Source organism: Didymella exigua (assembly GCF_010094145.1).
Source record: "Didymella exigua CBS 183.55 unplaced genomic scaffold M421scaffold_58, whole genome shotgun sequence".
NCBI classification, from domain to species: Eukaryota; Fungi; Ascomycota; class Dothideomycetes; order Pleosporales; family Didymellaceae; genus Didymella; species Didymella exigua.
In genome coordinates, this window is record NW_022984832.1 from 149,261 (window position 1) to 174,770 (window position 25,510).

Sequence of the window (25,510 nt, forward strand, 5' to 3'; positions counted from 1 at the left end):
ATCGAACACCCTCCCGTACCTAGGTATTGCCTTATCAACCGCGCACCTCTCGCTTGCGCAGCACGCCTAACACGAGACGAATGCGTCTCCCGCCCTACCGCCTGGCGCCTGGCCAAGTGCGTTCCCAGGTAAACGCGGGTCGCGGTGCTCGGTACGCTCGCGCAGTATGCAGCAGCAGTGGTATCACGGCATGGCTAGCGGAACCGCGAAGCCGTCGGGAAACCCTTTCAGCGCACCGCACGGCTCCTACGCGTTGACCGGAAAGCACGACGCCGCGGGTGGGAAGACATGGTGCTGGGAGCGGCACGAAAGGGCAGGAAAGGATTGGAATGCAATGATATGATGGGATGTCAACGATAGAATAGCTAGTAGGGGAAGGAGTCGCGCCCGCTCAACGAGAAAACGCCACGCAATATGCACCGCAAAAACAGCTCAGGGCGATAGGAATGCACTCCCATCCTTTGTATGAATGCACACAACGCCAATCTAGCCAACCCCAAATGCGCATCGCGACGCGCCAGCCGCTCAACGCACGCACCGTGATCCACGGTGCTGGTCCAGGGCATCCGCCTTGGACCACACAACCTCCCGACACGACAAGAGGAAGAAGCACGGCTACTCGAGCTCCTCGACCCTGCTCTTCTTAGTCTCAGGGCGGCCCTCGTCATCACCCTCGCCGTCGTCTGCGCCCCTCTTCCTCTTGTCAGCAGATAGTCAACTACTGTGACTCCGCAGAAGCAACTGCCACGCATCAGCCTCTAGTGCACATCAGACATGGATCGCAACAGTACCCCTTGGACAGACTCGTCCGTCTGGTCGGCGGCGAGGAGCTTGGGGCTGGCGCCGGCCGCGGGGCCGCGCTCGGTGAAGCCGCGGCTCTCGAGCTGGGGGCGTTTCGATGGCGTGGGAGCGGGGGATGTAGAGGGCGCGCCGAGCTGGGGCGTGCTGAGGTTGTCTTTGGAGTGCGAGGCGTCGTATAGACCGCCACCCATTGTGGCGCATCGCAGGATGGTCTGGATGAGCTGGTTCTGGCGGAGGGGCTTGGAGAGGTAGTCCTGCTGCTGTTAGTGTCTTGGAGGATGATGTCGTGTGGGATTGACTCACGTCCATCTGTGCTGCGAGGCACTTTTCACGGTCGCCGACCATGGCGTGAGCCGTAAGCGCAATGATTGCTGTCGACGGAATGCCGTTTTCGCGTTCCCACTCGCGGATCTTGGATGTAGCCTCGAAACCACCCATGACAGGCATCTGCACATCCATGAGAACGCAGTCGTAGCGCTTCTTCTGAATGTGCTCAAACGCCTCAAGACCGTTGTTGGCCACCGTGACCCTGTGGTGGTACTTCTCCAGAATGCGGACCGCAAGCTTCTGGTTGACAGCGTTGTCTTCAGCAAGTAGGATGTTAAACGACTTGGAGTGATCAGAGACCAGAGGTGCGGCACGTCCGTCGAGAGCCGGAATCAGTGCATTACCCAAGTCGATCGGTAGACACGGGGTGGTCATGTAGCTGGAAATACCATTCTCCAGGGCAGACCTGAGGCTTATCGCTACATGTGGTGTGAGCATGACAAGCGGGATGTACTTGAAGCGGTCCTCGCCCCTCAGCTCTCGTGCGGTAGCGTCGTTGTCGACAATGACGCAATCATAAGCAATGTTAGTCCTCTTGTCCGATGCCGGCACTTCTTCGACGGAGCCGACGACCATGGGGACGAGGTTGAGGGTCTTGAGGTGCGAGACGACTTCTTCGGAGAAGTTGGTGTGGCCCTGGTCAATGAAGATGACAGTGTGGCCGTTGTACGCCCGGAGGTTCGGCTGGATGGCGCTGGTGTCCGGGTTTCCGAGGCGAACTCTGCAGGTGAAATAGAAGACACTGCCCTTGCCAAAGTCGGACTCGACCCACATGCGACCACCCATGAGCGTTACCAGACGCTTTGAAATGGACAATCCAAGACCAGTACCGCCGAACTTCCTGGTTGTCGAACCATCGGCTTGCTGGAAGGTGTCGAAAATCAAGTTGAGCTTGTCGCCGCGGATTCCTATGCCAGTGTCGGAGACTGCAAACTGGAAGACGTATTGGTCCGGGCCGCATTCCTGCTCCCGCGCCATGCTGATGGCAACCTTGACCTCTCCACGCTCAGTAAACTTGATTGCGTTTCCCACCAGGTTCAAGATGATCTGCCTCAGCCTGAAAGAGTCACCGACAACGTAGTCCGGTACCGTGAAGGAAACGTCGTAGGCCAGGTTCAGCTTGCGCTCGTTTGCCCTCGAGGCCAGGGACTTGAGTGCGTTGAAAATGGTGCCACGAATCGAGAAGGGGATCTCCTCCATGACCATGCGGTTTGCCTCAATCTTGGAGATGTCGAGGATGTCGTCAATGATGGTCAAGAGCTGACCAGCCAAGTTGTGGACGATGGTCAACATCTCCCGCTGAGCATGTGTAAGGTCGGTGTCGAGCGTCAGCTGTGTCATACCAATGATACCGTTCATGGGTGTCCGGATCTCGTGGGACATGTTGGCGAGGAACTCGGACTTGGTCTTGTTGGCCAGCTCGGCGGCCTCCCTCGCAGCTGTGTTCCTCTGGATGGACTCCCGCAAGCTGGACACCATCTGGTTGATCTTCCGCTTCAGCTCGTCCATCTCGCCAGATGCCTCGACTGTGATCTGCGTGAACTTGCCCTCCATGGCAGCGTTGGTGATGTCGCCAAAAGCGCGCACCTGCGAAGTCAAATTCTGGGCCATTGTGTTGACGTCGGTGGTGATCTCCTTCCATCGACCGTCAATGTCCCGGATGTCGGCTTGACCACCCATCTTTCCGTCGACACCGACGTCGCGGGCTACGCGCTTCACGGCCAGCGACCACTCGTCAAGTCTCATGACCATGTCGTTGATGGTGTCCTTTAGCAGGCGAATCTCTCCTTCGGCATCGACGTGCACTCTCCTGCTCATATCGCCCTTGGCAATAGCCTGTGTGACTTCCGAGATACTTCGTACCTGCAACGTCAGGTTCTGCGCCATCGTGTTGACGTTGTTTGTGAGGTCCTTCCATTTTCCTTCAACGTTGTCGACCTGCGCTTGTCCGCCAAGGATGCCGTCGGTTCCGACTTCACGAGCGACCTTGCTGACTTCCTGGGCGAATGTGTTCAGGCGGTCCACCATGGTGTTGATGGTGATCTTCAGAGACAGAATCTCACCCTGGACCTCGGCCTTGACCTTGCGACTGAGGTCTCCTCTTGCTACGGCTGTTGTGACTTCGGCAATCTCTCGTACCTGTGTGGTTAGATTCATGGCCATGCCGTTCACATTCTCGGTCAGGTCTTTCCAGGTTCCCTCGACTCCGTGGACCGTAGCCTGGCCACCCAGTCTACCTTCAGATCCGACCTCTCTCGCGATTTTCGTGACTTCGTGCGCAAATTGCTGCAGCTGGTCAACCATGCGGTTGATGGTGTTCTTGAGTTCCAAAATCTCGCCCTTGCACTCGGCCTCAACCTTCCGAGTGAGGTTACCTTGTGCGACGGCCGTTGTCACTTGAGCAATGTCCCGCACTTGGGTTGTGAGGTTCTGCGCCATGGCGTTCACGTTGACAGTCAGCTCGTTCCACATGCCCTTAACACCAGCGATTTCGGCCTGACCACCGAGCTTTCCTTCGGTACCGACGTCTCTGGCGACTTTCGTGACCTCTGTCGCAAATGACTGCAGCTGGTCCACCATGGTGTTGATCGTCTGCTGGAGCTGGAGGATTTCTCCCCTCGCCGGACGCTCAATCTTTCTGCTCAAGTCGCCGTGGGCGACAGCGGTCGTGACAACGGCGATTTCTCGCACCTGCTCGGTAAGGTTCTTGGCCATATCGTTGACTGCTCGGGTGTCAGCAAACGGCCCGATTGGCGACTACGGCCCAAACAACTTACCAGAGTCGGTCAACTCTGCCCAGATACCATCGACGCCTGGCAGGTTTGCCTGGCCACCAAGTCGGCCCTCGGTTCCGACCTCTCGGGCCAGGAAGGTGACTTGACTGGCAAACTCCTGCAGCTGGTCCACCATGGTGTTGATGGTGCGCTTGAAAAGGGTGATTTCAGGGTCCATTTCCTTAGCGTGGATCAAAACCTTCTTGCTCAGGTCGCCCATAGCGACAGCTGTGACAATGGCGCCAATCTCGCGCAGGGCCTTTTGGAAAGCCAAGTTGGCCTGCTGGTGCTTGCCGAGCTCGCGCTTCAGGGCGCCAATGTCCTCGATGCCGTGCTCAAAGACCATGTTCTGGTTGCTCAGCTGCTTGTTGACCTCGGCGCTCAGGTTGTCAATGTGCTCGCGCTGGTTCTTGATCTGGTCGGCCTGCTTGTTCAGGTGGTCGCGCAGGTAGTTGAGCTGCTCCTCGGTGAGGGCAGCGGCGGGCTCCTGGTCGTCGTCGCCGTTGCTCTCCTTGGCAGCGAGCCAGTTGCTGACCCAGAGCGCGCGCTGCTCCCTGGTCGAGCCGCGACGGTCGTATGGCACGCTGGGCTTGGCAAAGGGCCCCGCTGGTGTGTAGACGAGGCCCTCTTCGGCAGGCTCACCGGCGGGGGTCATGGGCAGGGCGCCCGAGTTGGCGGCAGCATTGCTCTGGTGCTCGAGGAAGTCTATGCGCGCGCACAGCGCAGCCATCTCGCGCTGGAGGGCGGCCTTGGCGTCGCAGTCGGGGCCGGGCAGGTCGATGGCACTTGCGGCGAAGCGCACGCCGTTGGCGGCGATCTGGGCCTTGAACGAAGCATCGCGGGCGGGGTCGTGGGCTCTCGCCAGGTTCTTGATGTAGTCGGCGAGCCCGGAGTAGGTTTCGGCAGCCATGGCTGCGGGCAGGGAGCGGGTGTCGGCGGGCTATGTGTGTAGCATCGAGGACGGGGCGGGACGGGCGCGAGCAGCCTCGGGGCTCGCCGCAAGGAGTGCAGGGGGCAGCGGGAGGCGAGAAGCGGCCGGGAGAGCGCAGAGAGACTGTTCGCGAGACGACGAGTTTGGGGCACTGGCAGTCGACGAGGCGGTCCCCGCTGTGAAGGGTGCTGGCGACGAGGGGAGGGCTGTCACGTTACTGACGGTCCCGCGGGAGTGCAACGCGCGAGGTGCAGTCTTCGCGGAAGCAGTTCGCGGTGCAGTCTTCGCGGTGCAGTCTTCGCGGAAACAGGGCGCAGCAGCAGAAGGAGCGGAGAGGAGAAGAGACACAGCACCGGCTCACAGCAGGCTTGAACAAGAGAGCCTTGCTCCGTGATAAAAGATCGCCGAGAGAGAAGACCACCTGCCCTCGCTACGCTCTGCTAGCCTCCAAATGACAGGCGTTAGGGAGGTCACCCCTGGTCTCCACCGCTTGCACGGCTGCCCGTGCCTGCTCGCTGGCCGCAGTCGCCGGCATCTATCCTGCTGCCAGACGATCTTGCTGCCAGACGATCTTGCTGCCAGACGATCTTGCTGCCAGACAAGCCGCCGGCGCACGTCGAGCACTCGGCGTACGTTGGAGGGTTGCAGACTGCAGTGCTGGAGCCCCGTCTGCCGCCGTCGGCTTCCCAAACAGTGAGCTCTCTGACTAGGTAGGTATTCTCTCGTCCGCTGTTTGGGCGGTGCCCACGCCGCGGAGGAGCGCACGTCAAGTCATGTGGCTGCGCACGCAGATTCCACGCGCAGCGGACTCTGTAAAATGAGCATCACTGCCCTCCCAGCATAACCCTCGCCGACACGTCTCAATAGCAGGACCGTCTCTGTCGACGAGGAACATGCTTTGACGGCGAACACGAAGCACCCAGTAGTAGTGACAGCGAACACGATCTGACGCTCCATCCTCGCACCCAGGGCGTCGAATAGGGGTAATCCGTCGCCACACGTCTGCTCCCGGCGTGCACGCTGATACGACTTTTTTGCAGAAGTGGAAACCATGGCACCAGGGCGGCAGCCCAGGGTCTCCGATTGCGAGCCCTGTTCGCCGGATCCGGACAAGCTCTCGTGTGATGAACCGCATTTCTCGTTTCGTTCCGGACGGCATCGAATTTCCACCTTGCCCATGTGCGCAGCCACTGTCGTCTGCAGCGGCTTGCTTAGCAGAGCAGGAGCAGGACCTCATTTCCCTCATTTCCCTCATCTCCCGCATCTCCCCCATCTCGCCCGTCTCCCCAGCAAGCCGCTGACGCAGTGTCGCTGGCCTGCTGGTTTGATCGTCCCTCGCACGGCGCAAAGTCGTGTCGCTGCAGCGTACCAGTATCTATCGGACCGCCGCTGCTTAAGATTTCGCGGGGCTGCCAACGGGCTCGCAGCGAGCTCGTCGCAGGCCAATGGGCGTGCACCGGGCGCGCGAAGCTAGACGACTGCCCCACTACTGCGATCTTCACTCACAACTCACTCTTGACCGTTATCTTGGGCTCACGTCCGCGTGGATTCAGGGTCCTACAGGTAGCGTTTCACAAGGCCGAGATGGGCAGCTCTTCGGCAGCGCGCTTTCGCAGGGTGCGAGGAGCGGATGGATCATTCCTGAGACGTGAGCGGATGAATCATTCCTGGGACGTGAGCGGATGAATCATTCCTGGGACGTGAGCGGATGACTAATTCCTGAGACGTGAGCGGATGACTAATTCCTGGGACGTGAGCGGATGAACAATTCCTGAGACGTGAGCGGATGAACAATTCCTGGGACGTGAGCGGATGAACAATTCCTGGGACGTGTGAGCCTGCACTCCAAGCTTGCGCGTCGTCATGCTCGATACCCTGCAGTCAATGGCGATGTTGAGATTATGCATTACTACTAGTTTACTGCTACGACCGACGCTATCTGAGCTTCTTCGCGTGCGCCACCAAGCTCTCGATGACCTGCTCGAAGGCGTCTTTGTCGCCCAGTGCGCTTTCCAGCTGTTTCTGCCAGTACTCAAACACCTGCTCTGCTCGTGTCCGCAGGCCCTTTAGGTTTTCGACGTGTTTTTCCAACTCGTCGTCTGTCAAGTTTAGCAACGCTGCCTCGGTCGTTGCGCACAGCATCGAGGTTGCACTGAGATCCAGCTCTGGAGGCGGGGGCCGTCCTTTCCGTGGCCGTTCTGACTTTGACTTTGACGAGTCGACGGATGTGTTTGAAGTATTCTCCTTCTTGACGCGGTCAAGCGCATTGCTGCGGCCATCGGATGACGGACGGGGGGACCTGTCGCCGGGGATGTTGATGGAGGGAAGGATGAGCTTCTTCTGTTTCGATGCAGGCAAGATCTCGTCGAGATCGACCGGTACCCCAAGCGAGACAAGGAACAGCCGCCGTATCCTCGACCTGACCCAGTCAGGCGGTTGTAGGGGTGGGGGCGCCACTAGTTGTGTCCATAGCGAATGGCTTCGCTCAGAGTGGAAGATTGACCGAGTGTCTTCGCTGATGGATATGCTGGGAACGTCTTGCGGGGCAGGGTATATTCCGTCGAGGTAGGGCTGTGTTGCTTCATGGATGGCATCCAGGGAGGTGAGTTGGGCAAAGTCGAGAACAGGCTGTTGAATCCAAGGTCAGTCGACACATCACCGCAACATGCTTCAGCAGGAGACATGGGCCGGGTTGGGCTGGGTCTGGGGCACTTACGGGGCCTGGTGGTGTTTGTGGAGGGGCGGGTACGGGATTTTGATTTTGGGGGCTGTCAAATGTAGTCTCTGCCTGTTCCTCGCCTTGCTGAAACCCATCGTCGAAGTCCCCAAAGTCGTCGTCGCCTTCGCCGCCCTCTTCGAATTCGTCAAACTCGCCGAAACCATCGTCGTCGTCGTCGTCGTCGTTGTCGTCGTCGTTGTCGTCGTCGTTGTCGTCGTCGTTGTCGTCGTCGTCGTCGTCGTCACTGTCGACTTTGTCTTCGCCGTCGCCGTCGTCACGGTCGACTTTGTCTTCGTCGCCGTTCATTGGGGACCTGTCAATGGAGGTTGTTGGCGATCCTTCTTCCGTCAACGGCACGCAGGGAGGCACCCGAGATATGCCTTACGTACCTAGGTTGTCCCGCTTGGGGGGCTCAGGCACCTTGACAATGACATCAGGCGCAGCATCGGCGCGGCGCTGGTCAAAGGCAAGCGTTCCGGGCACTTCACCGTGGGCGGGCTGGTCATCCACCCTCTCCACGACCATCTTTGGGACGGGCGTGCCTCCGGGGGTGAGCGGTCGATCGTTTACGCTCACTCGCGAGGCACTGCGGCTTCGCTGACCGTCCGGCACAATCTCAACTTCGTCTGGTACGGCGTCCTGTGTCCGCATCTTGTACGCAGCGGTGCCGGGGACCTCGCCATGAGCAGGCTCGTCGTCTACACGCTCGACTCGAGTAATGGGAATTGGCGATGTTGCCTCGGCCCTGCTCTGCTCAAGACTCTTGCTCAGGCTCTTTTCGTGTACCCTGCCCTCGGACGCATCTGAAAAGTGTTCGTTGTCGGAGTCGACTGCGGCTACCGTCAGAAGTGAGTTGAGACGATCGATCTGTCCTGACGCACCAAGCTCCTTTGCACCAGGATCCTCGAGCTCGACGCTCTTACGGGGCGGTGCAAGCTCGTCGGCCATGAAGGCGATTCTATACGTCCGGCTGTGCTTGACGAGTGCGGGAGGTGGGGAGCGGTCCTAGTGTGCAGTAGGTGTAGAAAGCCTGCAGGAAGAGGGACGAGGAATCGACGAGGAATCGACGAGGCCAAGGGCGGTGGGCAGAAAGTACCGAGTGCTGCGCCTCGCTCTTGTGCATGCGATAACTCGTCGTCGCCGGTTCCAGGCACGCGGGGGATTGGAGCGCTCGAGACCTGGGCCCGCTGTAGCTCAGCTGGATCAACGTATCACCGGGAAGCAGCGGCGCGCGGCCCATGCAGCTGTCTGCCCGACTTTTGGCGGCTGCGACACCGACGCGCCTGTGAAAGACGCGGAGCATTATTTGCGCAAGCCTTCACTGCTCTCGCTGCTCTCGCTGCTCTCGCTGCACCCGCTACGCTCTGCGCGCCCTGGCCCGTCTGATCTTCTTTGTCGCGTCCAGCCCGCTGCGCCAATTGCGCACCGTACACGGCTTTGCGCCAAAGTAAACAGCCACCGACACCAGCCAACACCCGCCCGACACCAGCCAACACCCGCCCGACACCCCGGCCTACGCTCTGCGCAGTCGCCATCTCCGACCGCAACCATGTCCGGCTTCACATTCGGACAGCCAGCCGGCAGCAACGCCAGCAGCGGCGCACCAAAGCCTGCAGGCGGACTGTTTGGCGGCGCAGGCACCACCTCGGGCGCTGCATCGCCCTCCCTCTTTGGCGGCGCGACCGGTGGATCGAGCACACCGGGCGGAGGACTGTTTGGCGGCGGAGGAGCCAGCTCTGGCGGCGCAGGGCTTTTCGGCGGAGGCGCGTCCGGCACCGCGGCTGCCAGCAAGCCTGCTGGAGGTCTCTTTGGCGGCGGAGCCACAGCTGGCGCGTCCTCGACCCCCAGCTTTGGCTTCGGCTCGGCAGCAAAGCCTGGCGATGCGGCGAAGCCGTCCATGTTTGGAGGCGCTTCGACTGGTGGTGCAGCGCCAGCTGCTTCTGCGGCCCCAACCCCGTCGTTTGGATTCGGTGGAGCAGCAGGTGCGTCTTGTCACTGGTGGATTCATGTGCATGCTAACAACGCGCGACAGGCTCTTCGACACCCGCTGCCACACCCGCCGCTACACCCGCTCCTAACAAGACCTTTGCCCTCCCCTCGACTACGCCCGCCGGCCCGCCCCCAGGCCCCGGCCTGTTTGGACAGACGCCCGCGCCCGCATCTGCTTTCTCTCTCGGCGGGCAGGGCAACCAGACAGGCGGTACCCCTGGCGGGGGCTTGTTTGGTGGAAACGCTGCCTCGAAGCCTGCGGCACCGCCATCCGGCACGACGTCGAGCTTGTTCGGAGCCACGCCTGCGGGCGCGTCCACCACGCCCACAACCGGCCTGTTTGGCGGTGCAGCTGGCGCAAGCGATGCGAAAAAGAGTGCAGCTCCCTCGACCCCGGGTCTCTTCTCGGGTGCCGCTCCTGCGCAAGAGACGCCCAAGCCTGCAGGAGGCTTGTTCGGTGGAGGCGGTCTCTCCAGCACACCCGCGAGCAAGCCGCCCGCGTTCAGTCTCGGAGGGTCCACACCTGCAACGCAGCCGGCCGCTTCGCAGCCAGCTGCAACGCCTTCGCTGGGAGGCTTCAGCCTGGGTGGCGGAGACAAGGGCAAGCCCGCTGCTTCCTCGGCAGCACCGACACCCAGCCTGTTTGGCGCTGCAGGATCCTCTACACCTGCGTCGCTCTTCAGGAAAGAAGAGGGAGCCAGTACCCCAACATCTGCCACGCCCGCAAGCGGAGCCGCGGCCACTGCCGCGAGCGGCGCGAGCACAGCTGCAACAAGCGGCGCTCCTTTGTTGTTTGGCGCCGCTGGTACAGGCTCCGCGACGCCAGCCTCTTCTGCAGCACCTGCGGCAGGTGCGACAGCGGGCCTTTTCGGTGGTCTTGGAGGAGCAAGCTCAACACCAGCCTCGACTTCTGCTCAGCCCACATCCACACTCGGCGCTACACCCGCACCCTCGGGCGACGCAGCCAAGAGCGGACTCGCCAACTCTACCGCTGGCCCAGCGCCGTCAGCACAGTCACGTCTCAAGAACAAGTCGATGGATGAGATCATAACGCGATGGGCCGCTGACTTGTCCAAGTACCAGAAGGAATTCCAGTCCCAAGCCGAGACTGTGGCTCAGTGGGACCGAGCACTGGTCGAGAACTCGGACAAGGTCCGTCAGCTGTACTCCAAGACTTTCCAGGCCGAGCGCGACGCTGCCGAGGTCGAGAGGCAGCTGACCATGATGGAGGAGAACCAACAGGAGCTCGACTCGTACCTCGACCGCTACGAAAAGGAGATTGAGAACCTCATGAAGATGCACGGTGTCTCGGGCAGGTCTGACGGTCTGCGTGGCCCGGACCAGGAGCGTGAGAAGACATACAAGCTCGCCGAGAAGCTGCAAGACCGCCTCAATGAGCTGAACAAGGACCTCACGGAGATGATTGAGGAGATCAACACCACGTCCCAGACACTCAGCAAGACGGGCAAGCCCGACGATCCTGTAAGCACCACCTCTCTGACAACTGATCACGAACCCTGGCTGACACCGAACAGCTCACCAAGGTCGTCCGCGTCCTCAACACCCAGCTCTCACAGCTCCAGCTCATCGACTCCGGCGCATCGCAGTTGCAGGAGAAGATCAACAAGGCGCAGAAGGAGAGTCGCGCCGTCGGCGCCAATGGATGGAACGGTCTCGGCACAGACCCGACGGACGACTTCTACAGGAGCTTCCGTGGCAACCGTGTGGAGAGGTATGGCGGTCATGCGTAGACGTTGTGATGCAGGCACGATGTTGGATGGAGGGATTGAATGCATGAACGGGCGTTCTTTGGCGTACATACCGAGACTCGGAAACCTCTGATCCATCGAACTGGACTTTACGAATGCTAGCAGTTCAGATGCCGGGTTGGCTTCGTTGCTGGCTCGTAAAGTCAGAGATGGGTGCATGCGCCTTCCCATATGTAGCTAGACTCAAAGAATGACGCGCCAGCGAGGAGCTCGAGCTTCGCGACTGAAGATGCAAGAGCAGAGCAACGAACAAAAGCCTCGACTTGACCTGTCCTCTCCCGCTCCAGATCGCTGCGTACGCGCAATATGACAAGTCTAGACGACCTGTTCAAAAGCCACGCTGGCACGAAACGCAAGTTCGAGAACCCCATCGAGGCCGATCCGTCGCAAGCGTACAAAACCGTGAAACTGCAAGGGAATGACGACGTCAAGCAGTCGGCGCAAGCAGAGGACGAAGAGGACGATGATGAGGCTGGTCCTGCGCTGCCGCCAGACTTGGAGGACGAGGGGCCTGGCGACGACGAGGAAGGGAGATTCTTTGGCGGCGGGCTGGACGAGAATGCGAAAGACGCCATGGACTTCCTGGACGCACAAGACGGAGAAGACACGATGAGGGAGGAGAAGTACGACGCGGCGTGGGTGCGCAAACTTGCGCGCGACTTCGAGAAGAAGGTCAACAAGAATGCTTCGCTGCGCGCAAAGTACGAGAGCGATCCTACAAAGTTCATGGAGTCGGAGGGCGATTTGGACGACGGGACAAAGGATCTCAGCATTCTTTCCGAGCATGCAGAGCTGTACGAGGAGTTTGCGACGAGCACAGCAGCGGCGAAGCTGGTCGAGCTGCTGGCGCACGAGAACACAGACATTGCGATTGGCGCAACGGGGATCATATCAGAGCTCACAGACGAGGATGTGGCGGCAGAACAGGAGCAATGGGACGCGCTGGTCGCAGCCTTCTTGGAAGCCGATTTGCTCAGCTTGCTCATCTCGAACTTCTCGCGCTTCGACGAAGCCGACTCGACCGATGCTTCTGGTGTATACCACTCTCTCAGCGTCATCGAGAACCTCCTGTCGCAGCCCTCGAATACAGATATGATAGGGAAGGAGAAGGCGCTTCTTGCATGGCTGCTCGAGCGCATACAAAAACCCGAAAAGCCCACCACACAGAACAAGCAATACGCCTCCGAGATCCTCTCCATCCTCACGCAATCCTCGCGGCCAAACCGAAATATCGTCGCCGAAGCCAACGGAGTCGAAGTCCTCCTCACCAGCCTCGCGCCCTACCGACGAGACGACCCCGAAAAGGACAGCGACGAGGAGGAATACATGGAAAACCTCTTCGGCGTGCTGACCTCGGTAGTCGAAGAGCCTATCGGCAAGGCCAAATTTCTCGAAGCCGAGGGCACAGAGCTCTGTCTCCTCCTCGTGCGCGACGGCAAGACAAGCAAAAACCGCGCCCTCAAAGTGCTAGACCACGCGTGTGGCTACGCAGAAGCACCGGCACAAGACGGGGCCAGCGCAGACGGAGCCACACAGCCACACATTGCCGTGTGTGAGAAGCTCGTCGAAGCGCGCGGCTTAAAACCGCTCTTCAGCACATTCATGAAAACGAAGCGTCCCGACCCGGTCCAAACAGAACACATCCTCGCCCTCTTCTCTTCCCTGCTACGCAGCCTCCCAGGGAACAGCGACGCGCGCTTCCGCCTGCTCGCCAAGTTCCTCGAAAACGAGTACGCCAAGATCACAAAGCTCCTCGCCCTGCGCCGCGACTACTCCACGCGCCTCGCGGCCTTCGACCACTCCCTCGAAAGTCGCAAGTCCGGACTGACTCGGGAAGAGAGGGCGGAGATGGAGCTCGAAAACATCCCGCTCAGACTGAGCGAGGGCTTGTACGCGCTGCAGCGCATCGACGCCACGTTGGCATGGCTCGTGGCCGAGGACGATGGCGCCAAGGCGGCTATCGTCAAGGGCCTTGCGGAGACTGATGAGTCGCTGGAGGGCGTCAAGGGGACGCTGAAGGCGCAGCTCGATGGAGCGCTGGAGGTTGAGGCTGCGGAGCGCGAAGTGCTGGAGGCGCTCGTTGGGTTCTTGGACTAGGTGTTGCGCGGATTCTGCCGCTGCGTCTGCACGTGGATATCACGCGTGGATGGGCTGCCGTGTTGGAACAGCGGGGCGGCGTCGAGGTTCTGTTCACGAGATGCGGGATGCTGTGAGCTATTTTATGGCAGGACGGTCTGGTCGCTTTGGATGGTTCCCTGGCTCTTTGCTCGCACACGGCTAGTGTCACAGCAATACGCACAATGCGCACACCATTGCGATGCATGCAAGGTCCATGTAGCCGCCTGTCTTTATCCTGAGAGGCACACGAACGGCCACTCTCTGCAGAACTGGTGACACGTCGAGACGACGCAACGACCCACGAACCTCGGAGCTGGAATAGGCAGATTAACCGACGCGGACTCGGAAACAGTAATTGTTATTTGCAGATTGCAAAAGCTAAGATGGTAGAATGACATCAGGGAGGATCTTGGTAAAAGCGCTTGTGTTAAGGAATGTGACTCGGCGCGAGAGTATAACCACGGCTATAGAACCTGACCTACAATTCAACAACACCTCTTCCTCCAATGTACAGTCCTCAGCAAACCCACCGCGGACCAGCTTCAAAGCGCCTGACACCCATCTTCTTGACGCCCATCTTCTTGACGCCCATCTTCTTAACATCCTCCGTGCACTCTCTACAGAGCCGGATGCTGAGCCTGCGCTACCTCTCCAGAAGCCCTCCCGACTCCTTCCCAGCTAAAACTTGACCAACTTCCACCCCACATGCAGCGCCCTGCTCCAAACAAACAAGCCCGACGAGATGACATAGCAAACAATCGTCCAGATAACAACGCCCCAGTACGCACCCCCAGCCGTGCGGCCCAGAATGCTGCCCGCAATGGGGATCCCCGTCAGCGTGCTGAAGCTCACAACCGTGTAACACGTCGCATAGTAGCGTCCATACTGGCGCGTGTCGCAAAGCTGGCCGACGCACACGGGCGTCAGGCTGATATTCGAGCCCGACGCGAACCCGAAGATGACCGCGTACGTGATCGAAAGCGCCTTGATCGTCGTCGCCGTCGCAGGGGTGGCGGGCGTCAAAAGCGCAGCGGGCAGCCACAGCGTCAGCGATGTCGCGCCGCATACCGCCAGCGCGCCGATCATGCAGTTGAACCGCCCCAGCTTGTCGGCTAGTAGGCCCGGTACCCAGCGCCCCAGGCACGAGCCCGCGTTGAAGATGGCGATGAGCTGGTACGAGAAGGCGCGCGACATTGCGCCGCTCGACGACGCGAAGGTCGTGAGGTACGTGATGGGCACGAAGAGCGCCCATTCCATCAGGAAGATGGCAATGGTCAGCAGGAGGTAGGATTTATCGCGGAAGATGCGGAAATCGGGTAGGACAGACTGGCCCGGTCGGGGGGGCAGGCGGGATTTGATGAGCACGCAGGCGACGATGCAGCAGAAGACGTCGACGAACGCGATGATGCGGGTTGCCCACGCAAAGCCGAGTTTGGGGAGCAGCTGCTGCAGCGCCAGTGGGAAAATGACGCCTCCTAGAGAACCCCCCGCGGCAGCGATGCCTGTGGCGTTTCCCCGCTTCACGTAGAAGAAGTGGCTCGCCGCTGCGAAAGCAGGTGTGAAGATCAGACTGCTGCCGAGGCCGCCCAGGACCCCGAAGACCAGGAAGAAATGCCAGTACAGCGTGCAGATTCCGAGCAGGAACATGGAGAGACACAGCAAGATGCTGCCAGCGAGCACCAGCAGCCTGGGGCCGTGTGCATCGAAGATGGGGCCGATCTGCAGGCCGCCGAAGAAGGCGAGGAAGATGTACATGGAAAATATCCACGAGATGGTGCTTTCGCTGTAGCCCTGAAGCTGGTGCTCGGACAGATAGCTGTGGTACACACCGACCGAGTTCATCATGCCCAGCGCTGCCAGAAGGCCCATGAAGGATCCTAGGATGCAGAGCCAGGCTTCCCAGCCTCCCTCGGGATACGTGACTTCGTCCTGAGACGCTAAAGATGGGTTCTCTTCGTCGGAAGAGGCGCCTCGGTGTCCTTCATTCTGCACCTTCTCCCGTGCCGGGGCATCGACAGAGCGAGTTCGGGCACTGCGGCATCTTGATAGAGAATCGGCTGGCGGGATAGTAAATTCCGCGGCAGGATAAGAATTGACGGGTTCGAGTGGATAATTGTCTGAGATTGGTCCTGGCGTGCTGCCTTTGGGTTCTCCGCTCATTCAGAGTGGTCTGGATATAACTGCAAGAGCAATAAGTGACGTATTTCGAAACTTCGTCGTGTTCGGAAGTAGTGGCTATTGTCGATGACGATGTCCGCTGCGATGGTGTCACAAGTCGTTGTGCACTTATTCAGTCGCTTATATCCGTGGATATCCTCCCCGAGAGGTGTGGTATTCCTATGGACGTAGTTCCCGAAAAACTCGGTGCTGCAGAGCGCAGAGAAAACGTGAGGGGGCGTGGCTTAAATACGGCCAATGCTTTCAGCCGTTGCCGCTTGAAGCTCCCGCTAAGGGAATCCGAGTTCTCAGTTCACGTACAAAAGCTGACCACCAACAGGACTTATGCAGTCACAAGCTCCCCCACATATACATAGGGCGCGAAACCGCGGAGTTGCCCGCTTGAAGCGCAATAAGCGACGGAAAAGGGTGGCGATGCGGTATCGGAGCAACTTCTTCGCAACGACACTCCTTCCGAGCGCGCGTGTGATTGGACAATGGAGCCAAATACCAAGACGTCGTTACATAAATTGCGACGGCTATACAGAGACCACAGTCGGAGCGAATGGTGCTAGATGGCGTAGAAAGTAGGCCATTGGAGGTGCAGATTGGTGTTGAATTGGTATTACGTTTGTGTTCCAGATGCAGACGCTCAAGAATCGTCAACAAAGCCCCGAGTATAGCAAAACGCCCAGTGTTTTTCGAAGTTCGGTGTCGTCATCCTCAGACATCTTTTTCGCGGGATTTCCTATCACTTCGAGTATTGCGCTTGCATTCTTGCGTGGCCAAACGTGACCAAGAAGGTACTCAGCAGCCTGAACTGTCGTTGCTCGGTCCGAAGCACCTGCAGAGATGGCATACCAGAACAATGTCGGTGTGGGAGTATGAGGGCGCTGAATCGAGGTTGTATCGTAAACAGAGTCGTGGCGTGTAGGATTCTCATTGCTCGTCATAAAAGGCATTGCAGACATCTGGCTGACTCGAGATGTAGGTAAATCGTCAGATTTCGAGATGCTGTATTCTGCAGGCTGAGTTAGCTGTGTTCATCCATCTGCCAACGTGACCTTACGGAGAACCTCAAGGAGGAGAACAGTCTCATTCACGTTCGAGGAGCCAGTTTCGAGGATGTCGTGGCTAGGATTCGACGCGCAGTACTGCGTTGCCATATGAAGAAGAAGCCAGGCGCCCCGGAATTCCCAGCGGTCCTCAAGCGGCAGATCGTGCTCCCTAACGGTAAACAGCTGTTTGAGCTTACTGCTGAGGACGCTGTACAACGTACTGGGGACCTCCAGGCTCGTCTGAGAAACTTCGATGGGTAGCGTCAACTCGCTCGGCGGACATGAAGACGGCGGTGTGGAAGGCGCAGAGGTCGGTGACGTGACGTCGTGGAGGTGTTTGGTGTCGACTGGGGGCTCAATGCCGACCTCATCTTGAGAGGGGGAGGCAAGTGCAGGTGCGTCTGTGGGGCTCGATAAGACGGCACGCAGTTTTTTGGCGTAGCTGGTAGCGAGATTTTTGTACGTCCAGCGCATACTGTATGGAGCAGGACCCATTGTATTACTGGTATGAGGACAGTGGTTCTGAAGATTTTTATGATGAGTGGTGTCGGACGCAGGCGGCGTATCGCAGGGGTCAGTAGAATGCAGTTGTTGTGTTCAGTGGCTATGACATTTATTGCAATTTAGAGGACGGCGGGTGTTTGAAGCCGTTAAGGCGGTTTGGTGTAAGATAAATTACGAGAATTGATGGAGATTACTGCGAACGGTGCAGTGTAGACCCTTGCTCCCACAGTGTTCTTTCCTTCACTTCATCACTTCACTTCCTGACAGAAGCAACCTGAGAATCTCCCAGGTGACAGTACCATACTGACGGTAACCTTATGGTGACTTAATAACGAAAGCCGGAGCGCGATTGCTTCAAACAGTTACAGCTTCCACTCCAGTGGTTTCTCGATCTCTAACACGGCATCTTCCATCCACCCACCAAAGCCCCACGGCTTAACGTCTTTGGGCCAGTACCTCTCCTGCTCATCGCCCTCCACACCAGCTTCCAAGAGTTCAACCCAGCATCCCCTCGCTCTCTGCACGTTGCCACCAATATCAAACGCGCACCATCTGTCCGTGCCCGCCGCAACTGCGATCTCATTCTTCGGGCTGATATCATACGCATCAATCGTCACTCCTCTTTCCTGATCACCAAGCTCCACGGCAACAGCTCCCTTATGCCCCGCCGGCTCTGGAACAGGCGGCTGGACATGCTTCATACTGATCGGCACCCAGCTCATATTCACAGGCACAGGCGGCACCCACCTCCACGGTGTTAACTTACATGCAAAGAACGGCTGCACACCGTCGCCATCTTCAGAGCCGGGAGGGAACACCTTGACAGTGAGATCCTGGGGCGGCGAGGCGCCGGCAGGCGTGATAGGAGCAGAGAACGAGAACCGTGCGAGGTGCTTAGGGATGTTCCAGTTCAGACGGCCGTTGTAGGTCGTTGTGCGTTGGGAGACGTATATGCGTGCGATTCTCAGGGCGTTCTTGGGGATCTTGGGTGGACCGGTTGAAGGGTGGGGAACGCTGAAGTTGCCGGGGATGAGCATGAGCTCATCGTAAGGGCCTGGAGAATGTGAGTGACAGAGCCAGTGGTGAGACGAAGATCAGATAATGCATATACTGAGAAGAACGAGATGAGCCAAGGGCATGTGCGCTGGTCGACGAGAAGACTGGAACGATCTACATCTAGACAAGTTGACTTATCCAGATACGCTTCTGTGTGACCACACATGAACGCAGCGCTTGATAACGCAGCAATCGCTGCTGGACTGGCCAGATATCTCTCTTCGAGAATGTCTTTTCTGAGACATTTTGGAAGCATCTGGCAAGTCGCAGGCTCACTCAGTGGGGTAGTCGATAACAATAAAGATCTGAAAGATGACTTGAAACTTGAGAGTGCACAAATGAACCACAGAGATGAAGTTCGTGACATTGAACCAAGGAAAGATCAAGACGCAGAAGAAAGGACCTACCAGCAGGTGTATCAGTATACCTCACAATCATCACCGCACCGAGTCCCCCCTCAAACCGCCCCAGCGCCTCATCCGCCCACGTCTCCTCAAGCCGGTCATACACGCCGTGCGGCAACTCACCCAACTTCAAAAACAGCAAATAGCTCTCAGCCTTCATCGCCCAGGGCGCCGGCGCGCGCTGCACGGGATGTTCTCCGCTCACCATGTTCGGCTAGGTCTTACCCTACACTACAAAGACGCTATAGCAGCGCTAGAAGGCTTCCAGAGAACGTCGGCAGCGGGCGCTAGGACGTGCTGCTTGAACGGGGTAGCGAGTGAGTCGATGACAAAGGCGCTGGAAAATGTTGAGATATGAGAGTATAGGTTAGCGCCCACCGGGCGGGAACGTTGCGCGTGCGTGTGTTTGCCGAATTGTGGCGATGTCGAGGCTCAGCGGCCGATGGCGGGATGGCGTGCGGGCTCGCCGAACTGCTGGGACGACGTGAACGGGTTTTTGTCGTACGAGGAACGTGGAAAACGTGGTCTGGTAAGGTGGGTGGAGGCGAAGTAACGTTGACAAAAGGTGCTTGTAGGGAACATAGGGTGTCAGTTGTGGTGTCAGGTCGACTCGAGCAAGGCTTGTAAGCAGTCAAATGTGGAAGTACCGAGGGAGCATGTGCAAATGCGTCCTGGCAGGTGCGAGCATCAGAAGCTTGGTAGCAATACCTAGGCATTTCCTTGTGATGCACACGCAGCTCGGATGTTCCCCTCCGCGAGACTCAATTCCAAGATGTTGAGAACAAGAGAAGTCTATGTGGAGAACAAAAGAAGTACCTAGCAGTCCGCGCCTGAACGGTAGGCAGTCCACCGCACCCAATCACACCGCAGCGCAGCGAGCGTCCGCCCACAAAGTTTACATTCGACCGCCAAACGCCAATATCAGCCATTTCATGATGATTCCCGTTTCCCCAAGCCCAAAAGCGTATTTTCTCCTGTCCAAGTGGATCTGCATCGTATCCAAGGCTGTTCGCACCTGTCGCTCACAAAGGGCTGCAGACACGGCCCACGGCAGTTCCTCAACACACCGCCTGAGATCTTCTGTGCATGCTTCCATGTGCCCTACCGAAGCCTTCGATCAATAGTGCCAAGTAGCATTGAACCGGTCGGACCCATCTTAGCAGCACGCTTGTTCTGCAAGGCATACGACCTTGACTTCCAGATTGGTGGAAGTCTGCTCTCGAAGCGCCGCTCTTTGATTACTGAGCCCACCCGAGTCTCCTGCGTTCCCGCCGTGCTAGCTCATCTCGAGCCTCAGCCGCTGTGATCCACGATTCGCCCGCCAAGAATGCGGCTCTGCCAACCATCTCGATACCGCCGGTGGTGAGATGCCTCGGGGCATCGTGAGATTGCCAAGTAGCCGGCAGTCATGGTTTAACTGTCCATTCAGAGCGCCCAACCGTGCTTTCGGGGAGTCGCGGCAAAATCAGTGCAGCTGTAGTGCTGCTCCCTCTGTTTCGATGTCGTAAAAGAAGCGCTTAATTGGACGCGATGGCCTGCAAGGGACACGCGACCAGAAACCGTGCTCGACACGCAGCACGAAACGCGGCTCGAGGTGGCACAAGCATCACATGCAGGGGTTTCTCTAGTACGGAGCGGGTCCAACACGTGGGCACGGCCTGTAGGGATCCTGTCAATAGTGCAGCAAGGCGCAATGTGGCGAAGTGGTAGGAAGATGGTTCCGGAAACGTGGTTGATGTACGGGAGGGATCGAGCCCTCAGGGTGGTTGGTAACACTACGAAGGGAAATTGTTGGAGCGGTACGCTGTACTGGTAACATCATCCACAGAAAGCTGCCATCACGTCCCGCAGGTCATGTGCTGGAGTCTGGGAAATGAGCACTTCGGACACGTCGCCAAGTCATCCAGTCGAGGTCCTTCCCACTTTGGCAATGTCAGTGTAAGTCGGGATTGAAGATCACCTCTTCGAGAGGAAGGAGGCTCATATTTGCCAAGTGCTGGGCGGTGAACATACGCATGGAAGACGATGCAAGAGGAAGTTGTCACGACGTAGAGTTGAGTATTAGGAAGTCGACCGTCTCCTGAGATAGGTGACTGATGGAAGACTTCGAGATCTATAGACTTTACTGCTAGGCCAAAGAAGACAGGTAAATATCGTAAGCAGCGTACAGGAGTAGTCCGCCTCGGAACTTTGAACTTTTGTTTTAGTATCCATTAACGCCGCTGCGGATCCTTCCTACTGATCGCCCAAACTGATTGAAACCCAGGGACCATTGGGGATATTCTGCAAAATGAAAGTAAGACAGAGCCGACAGAAACACCATTCTAATGCACATCAGGCCGTGATACCAACCCTGGACTGGTTCAGGGACATGAAGATTGTGACAGCCGTACTGGAATCGAAAGACGTTATACAGAACGTGACAACGTATCCAGAGTAAGGTCGCAGATGCAAGGACGCGAGGCTGCATGCTCGTAGCTTTTGAAGAACCGGAAAATGTCACTGCTACGGTGACATAAATGACAAATCTATGCGTGAAAGGCGCTGTTTGCGTCGCAATCGGGTATTATGAAGTGAAGGTGCAATGCGCCTGCACGAAAGACCAAGCGAAAACGAAGAACCAAGATAGGGCGCAAGCGCTCTAGAACATGGAGGGATCAATGCCACCCATTCCAGCACCTGCAACATTGGCGTTCTGCAGGTTCTGAAGGCTCTGCATGTTTGGTGCAAGCCCCAGCTTCTGTAGCGCAAGCTCGGGGTTGCAGTGAGGAGCGTGAGAGCGGTGGTACTTGAGCCCGTTGAGGTTCTTATATCGCTTGCCACATACTTCGCAGCGATAAGGCTTCTCCTTCTCCATACCGACAGTTCCGGGGTAAGGGATAGAAGTGAGGGGGTCGACAATCGAGAACGTGCCATCGTCATTCTCCTTGAGCTGTTGGTTCTGGTGACCGTGCTGCTTGTGGTACTTCAGACCGTTCTGGTTCTTGTAGGCCTTCTCGCAGCCAATGACCGGACACCTGAAAGGCTTGACCTCCTCGGGGAAGGGGAACTGAGGAATGCTTGCGCCGTTGAGCATTTGCTGCTCGCGAATCCTACGCGCGAGCTCGCTCTGATCAGCGCCACCAAGCTGGTAGTTCTTGAGGGCCGCTTGCAGCTGGGCCTGGTTGAGACCGCCACCTTGCTTGCTGAAGAGGCGCTTGCCAGGCTGGTCGATGGTGCCGTTATTATCAAACGCCGACATGCCGAAGTTGCCGTTGCCAAAGTTCATGTTCATGCCGTTCATGCCGTTCATGCCGTTTATTCCGTTCATGCCGTTCATACCGTTCATACCCATGTCCATGCCCATCATGGGGTTGAAGGTGTTGAAGTCCATGTCGAGCTCAGCTGGTGTGCCAGGGTGCGAGGACTCGGGCGAAGTCAGGTTGTGATTTTGCATAGGCACCGTGCCGAGCGTGGGCGTGTTTACGGAAGAGACGGTGGGATTGTTGTTGAAGTTGAACTGTTGTGAGGCCGAGGGTGTTGAGGGTGTTGATGTCCTCAGACCCTGGTGGTTCTGCATGTTGTTGGCGAGATTGACGTTGAGCTGAGGCAGCTGGCTTTGTTGGTGGCCAAACTGAGGCTGCTGCACGGGGTACTGTGATGGTGCCTCCTCAATAGGAGCCAGGTTGTCAAAGCCGTCCATGTCCATGTCCATGTCGTCCAAAGTGTCCATGTCCTGGACAGTGGAGAGGTTGGAGCGGCTGATCGAGTTCAGGCGCTGACGCTGGCCTCCCATCGAGCCTGAGCGTGGGTGGAAGCCCATTTGTGTGTTCATCGCAGGCTCGCCTTGTGTCTGTCCAGGGGCAATTGAAGGTGCAGGCGCGCCAGAAACTTGGGGGATGCCGTTGTTGGCAGGTTGCGAGTTGCGGGCTGCGGGAGCGTTGGCGTGGGTCTCCTCGAAGTGCTGGAGCAGGTCATGCAGCGAAGCCAGTGTGAGGCCACAGCAGGTGAAGTCCTTCATGAAGGCTGCCTCCATCTTGGGGAGATACGAGGAGGAGTGGAAGGACGGCGACTGGCCCATGTTCATGGGCGCGGGCGAGGTACCGGCCATCATGATGCTGTAGCACGGATCGTTAGCACGGTAACATTTGTGTGGATGTCGCAGCCTGGTTTGGGTGCACTTACTCATCGCGGATCCAAGACCCAACTGAGACACCGCCCCAGCTCATGCCTCCGTTGAAGCTGCCCATATTGGTGCTCTCACGGCGCCCGCGGTCCCGCATGGAGATGGGACGCGCACCGCTGCCGTAGAATGAGGTGCCCAGCATGTTACTGATGGAGCCGTGGCGCTCAGACATGCCGGGGCGGCCGTCACGGAACTGGAAGCCGTTGCCGTTGGGGTCGAGCTGGCTGGGCGTCTGGCTGAAGTCGCGGTTGGCCTCAGCCTCGCGCAGGGCCGACGTCAGGTTCGACGTCAGGTTCTGCGGCGAGTTGGAGCCATAACGCGGGGGCGTCTGGATATCGATGGGCGTGGCGGTTTGTGCCATGTTGCCCAGGAAGCTGCTGTGCTGCGCTGGGCTCGCGGGGAACAACGGGATGCTGCAGTCGCCCGAGTCTTCGAAGAGAAGATCGAATTCAGGCTCACGGCTGGGCACAAGCTCGTGCGGCTTGCGCTGCCAGGCGTAGGAGAGCGAGGGCGAGGTCTTGGCGGCACGGCCAAAGTGTGGCGAGACGGGGTGCTGGGTGGGAGTGGTGACGGGAGTGCTCGCTGCGGTGGATTCGCGCGGCGAGTGGGAGAGGGGAGGCGGCGAAGTCTCGTGGGAATCCAGCTTCACGGTGAGGTCGGGGGAAACAGTGGGAAGTCGGGCTGTGGACTTGGGTGGAATTTCAGGCGGGCGGGCGGGCTGCAACCGTCGTAGGCTACGGGCGCGGCTCCGATGACTGTGCAGAGGTGCAGATGGCTGCAGCGAGAGTGAAAGCAGCAGAGGCGCTGGTGTGCTGGAAACAATGTGGCGATGCTCAATCGAGATCTGTAGCAATACAAGTAGCGACTCGTGGGGCGGCGGCGGACTATATGGCCGCTCTAGCACTGCAATTGAGTTGCGGTGACGACGGTCGAGTTACTGGGCCGGCGGGCTGCTGCGCTGGGCGGTCCTCGAGAGATCCCTGGCGTGCTGTGGTGCTGGGGGCTGGCGCGGCGAATGGGGCAAGTGCGCTAGGGTCACTCTGGCGTCGGCGCTCGAAAGGTGCAACTCTGACGACGACGATCAACGACGGCTACGGCGATGTGGGAACGGTATGATGGTATCGATGCGAGCGCTGCAGCTGGAGACGTCTGCCTTGATTGCAACAGCGTCCTCTCAGGTGTTATGAGATTTTAGAACGAGGCATCCGGCCGAGGCAACGACCGAGTAATGACAAGCATAGAGAAGGTCCGCGGTGCTCTGTACTGCCAGCCTGCGACTAGACTACCTAGTACCTAGTACCTGCTGTCACGCCGCGGCTGCTGCTGCTACTGCGTTCTCCACAGCGGAACCATTGTCTAGCCCTAGCACCCTACCTAGTACCCTAGCACCCCCCAGCGCTGCGTGGGCGTCTGCTTGCGGCCAAAGCGCACGAGCAAGGTCTCCTCGACGCCTTCCAGAAGGCCGGGCGCAGCAGAGTGCTTTGTGTGCCTCCAGCGTGGCGCGACATGTCGATATGGCTGGTGATGGCGAACTGCGCAGTCTTGCATCTTCGCTTCCCGACCCCCGTGAAGCATGCTCGGTTCTGTACCTCAGATGCCGGAGAAGGACCGCTGTGGCACATCGCCCACTGCATTCGGCTCGTCGCATAGGTACATGCGAGTCCACCCACTGCTCTGCCAGTCCAAACCGAACAACGGTTGATGAACGCTCTGCCTTGGCTCCTCACTGGAGGCCTCCGGTACTTGACGTACCGCCACACGCGCACCAGCAGCACAGCGGTCGATGTGCGTACAGTAGTCTAATTGCACTCCCAGCCGTGCTTTAACACCTGCGCGATGCATCTTGCAGCTGCTGGCCACGTCCTCGGATTGCGCGCCCAGTTCGAGCACACCGAAGACCCTTCATCCTTACTCGCGCCCACTGTGACGACCGACTGCCTCGTCAACCGCGCTCAACCAGCGTCTTGTCTCGCGATGCCTCCGTTTCGAGCCACGCCCGTTGCCTCGAGCTTTCGGACAACTCGGCAGGATGCGTCGACAAGGATCCCTCTCATCACCTCGAGCTTCCCCTCGGCTGTTTAACCTTCTTCGGTCGTTCTTAGCCGACTTTTACATACGCACACAACTAACCACCAGCCGCTTCCAGCAGCCTCTTGTACAACTAGTACTGTGTAGACTTCGACGACGTATACGGACAGCCCAGACCTACGGCCTACTCTGGTTGGCTTCGTGGCAAGGTATATTTGCTCCGCTGTAAGGGATCGAGTCCGAGGATCTCACTGAACAGCACTGGAACGCCTACTTGAGGTGGGGACAAGCACACACCACCATTGTCGCAGCAACGACCAAGTGAAATGACCAAGTGAGATGGCCCTCGCTGTGCCCGCTGTCAGTTATTCTGAGGTATGGTATGCACTGCACTGGCATGCACATCGTACAATAAAGTTGCTGTGCGCTTACACAACATGCTCCTCCGCGGCGGCCTTCACCAGTACAACCGTACTACATTGGAGGCACTGCTGCAATATCACTCGCATGTACCAAGCGCGCGACTCCACGTCTGCATGCAGCTTCTGACTCATTCATGCACGTCAAGCGTTTTCAACCTCACCTCTTTTTTGAAACGACGCTCACCGGCCTCGTGACAACTCATAATACCACGTCGGAATATTGCGGTGCATGAAGTCCGTCCAATTGACGACTAATAACCCCTGCCTGCCACGACAAGTGTGTCTCAT

General features: G+C 58.4%; 7 protein-coding genes across 7 annotated transcripts; 2 read left to right on the forward strand and 5 right to left on the reverse strand.

Moving 5' to 3' along the window:
- Positions 1-380: 380 nt before the first annotated feature.
- M421DRAFT_337334 (uncharacterized protein) lies at positions 381-5,048 on the reverse strand. The gene is made up of 3 exons (XM_033589434.1): positions 3,906-5,048; positions 1,105-3,851; positions 381-1,055 (listed from the first exon to the last, which is right to left on the reverse strand). The coding sequence occupies exons 1-3, from the start codon at positions 4,810-4,812 to the stop codon at positions 759-761; spliced, it is 3,951 nt and encodes a 1,316-aa protein (XP_033443178.1). The 5' UTR covers positions 4,813-5,048; the 3' UTR covers positions 381-758.
- A 1,389-nt stretch (positions 5,049-6,437) lies between these two features.
- M421DRAFT_337217 (uncharacterized protein) lies at positions 6,438-8,182 on the reverse strand. Its single transcript, XM_033589432.1, has 3 exons — positions 7,938-8,182; positions 7,550-7,890; positions 6,438-7,461 (listed from the first exon to the last, which is right to left on the reverse strand). The coding sequence occupies exons 2-3, from the start codon at positions 7,856-7,858 to the stop codon at positions 6,769-6,771; spliced, it is 1,002 nt and encodes a 333-aa protein (XP_033443179.1). The 5' UTR covers positions 7,859-7,890; positions 7,938-8,182; the 3' UTR covers positions 6,438-6,768.
- On the reverse strand, positions 7,843-8,704 carry M421DRAFT_426421 (uncharacterized protein). Its single transcript, XM_033594385.1, has 3 exons — positions 8,434-8,704; positions 7,942-8,382; positions 7,843-7,865 (listed from the first exon to the last, which is right to left on the reverse strand). Exons 1-3 carry the CDS (start codon positions 8,498-8,500, stop codon positions 7,855-7,857), a joined length of 519 nt encoding a protein of 172 aa, XP_033443180.1. The 5' UTR covers positions 8,501-8,704; the 3' UTR covers positions 7,843-7,854.
- Positions 8,705-10,576: 1,872 nt separating this feature from the next.
- Positions 10,577-11,292, forward strand: M421DRAFT_76800 (uncharacterized protein; the record flags this gene model as incomplete). The annotated part of the gene is made up of 2 exons (XM_033597260.1): positions 10,577-11,023; positions 11,077-11,292. The coding sequence occupies 2 exons, from the start codon at positions 10,577-10,579 to the stop codon at positions 11,290-11,292; spliced, it is 663 nt and encodes a 220-aa protein (XP_033443181.1).
- Positions 11,293-11,616: 324 nt separating this feature from the next.
- M421DRAFT_10157 (DUF1716-domain-containing protein) lies at positions 11,617-13,407 on the forward strand (the record flags this gene model as incomplete). Its single annotated transcript, XM_033586657.1, has 1 exon — positions 11,617-13,407. The coding sequence occupies one exon, from the start codon at positions 11,617-11,619 to the stop codon at positions 13,405-13,407; it is 1,791 nt and encodes a 596-aa protein (XP_033443182.1).
- A 699-nt stretch (positions 13,408-14,106) lies between these two features.
- On the reverse strand, positions 14,107-18,800 carry M421DRAFT_42276 (MFS general substrate transporter; the record flags this gene model as incomplete). Its single annotated transcript, XM_033593272.1, has 6 exons — positions 14,107-15,583; positions 15,959-15,986; positions 16,253-16,606; positions 16,655-17,145; positions 17,523-18,201; positions 18,611-18,800. Coding segments are annotated over 6 exons (3,219 nt in total), but the record flags the coding sequence as incomplete, so codon positions are not given.
- A 2,362-nt stretch (positions 18,801-21,162) lies between these two features.
- M421DRAFT_408225 (uncharacterized protein) lies at positions 21,163-24,811 on the reverse strand. The gene is made up of 3 exons (XM_033590344.1): positions 24,525-24,811; positions 22,772-23,415; positions 21,163-22,704 (listed from the first exon to the last, which is right to left on the reverse strand). Exons 1-3 carry the CDS (start codon positions 24,612-24,614, stop codon positions 21,249-21,251), a joined length of 2,190 nt encoding a protein of 729 aa, XP_033443184.1. The 5' UTR covers positions 24,615-24,811; the 3' UTR covers positions 21,163-21,248.
- Between the last annotated feature and the right edge of the window lie 699 nt (positions 24,812-25,510).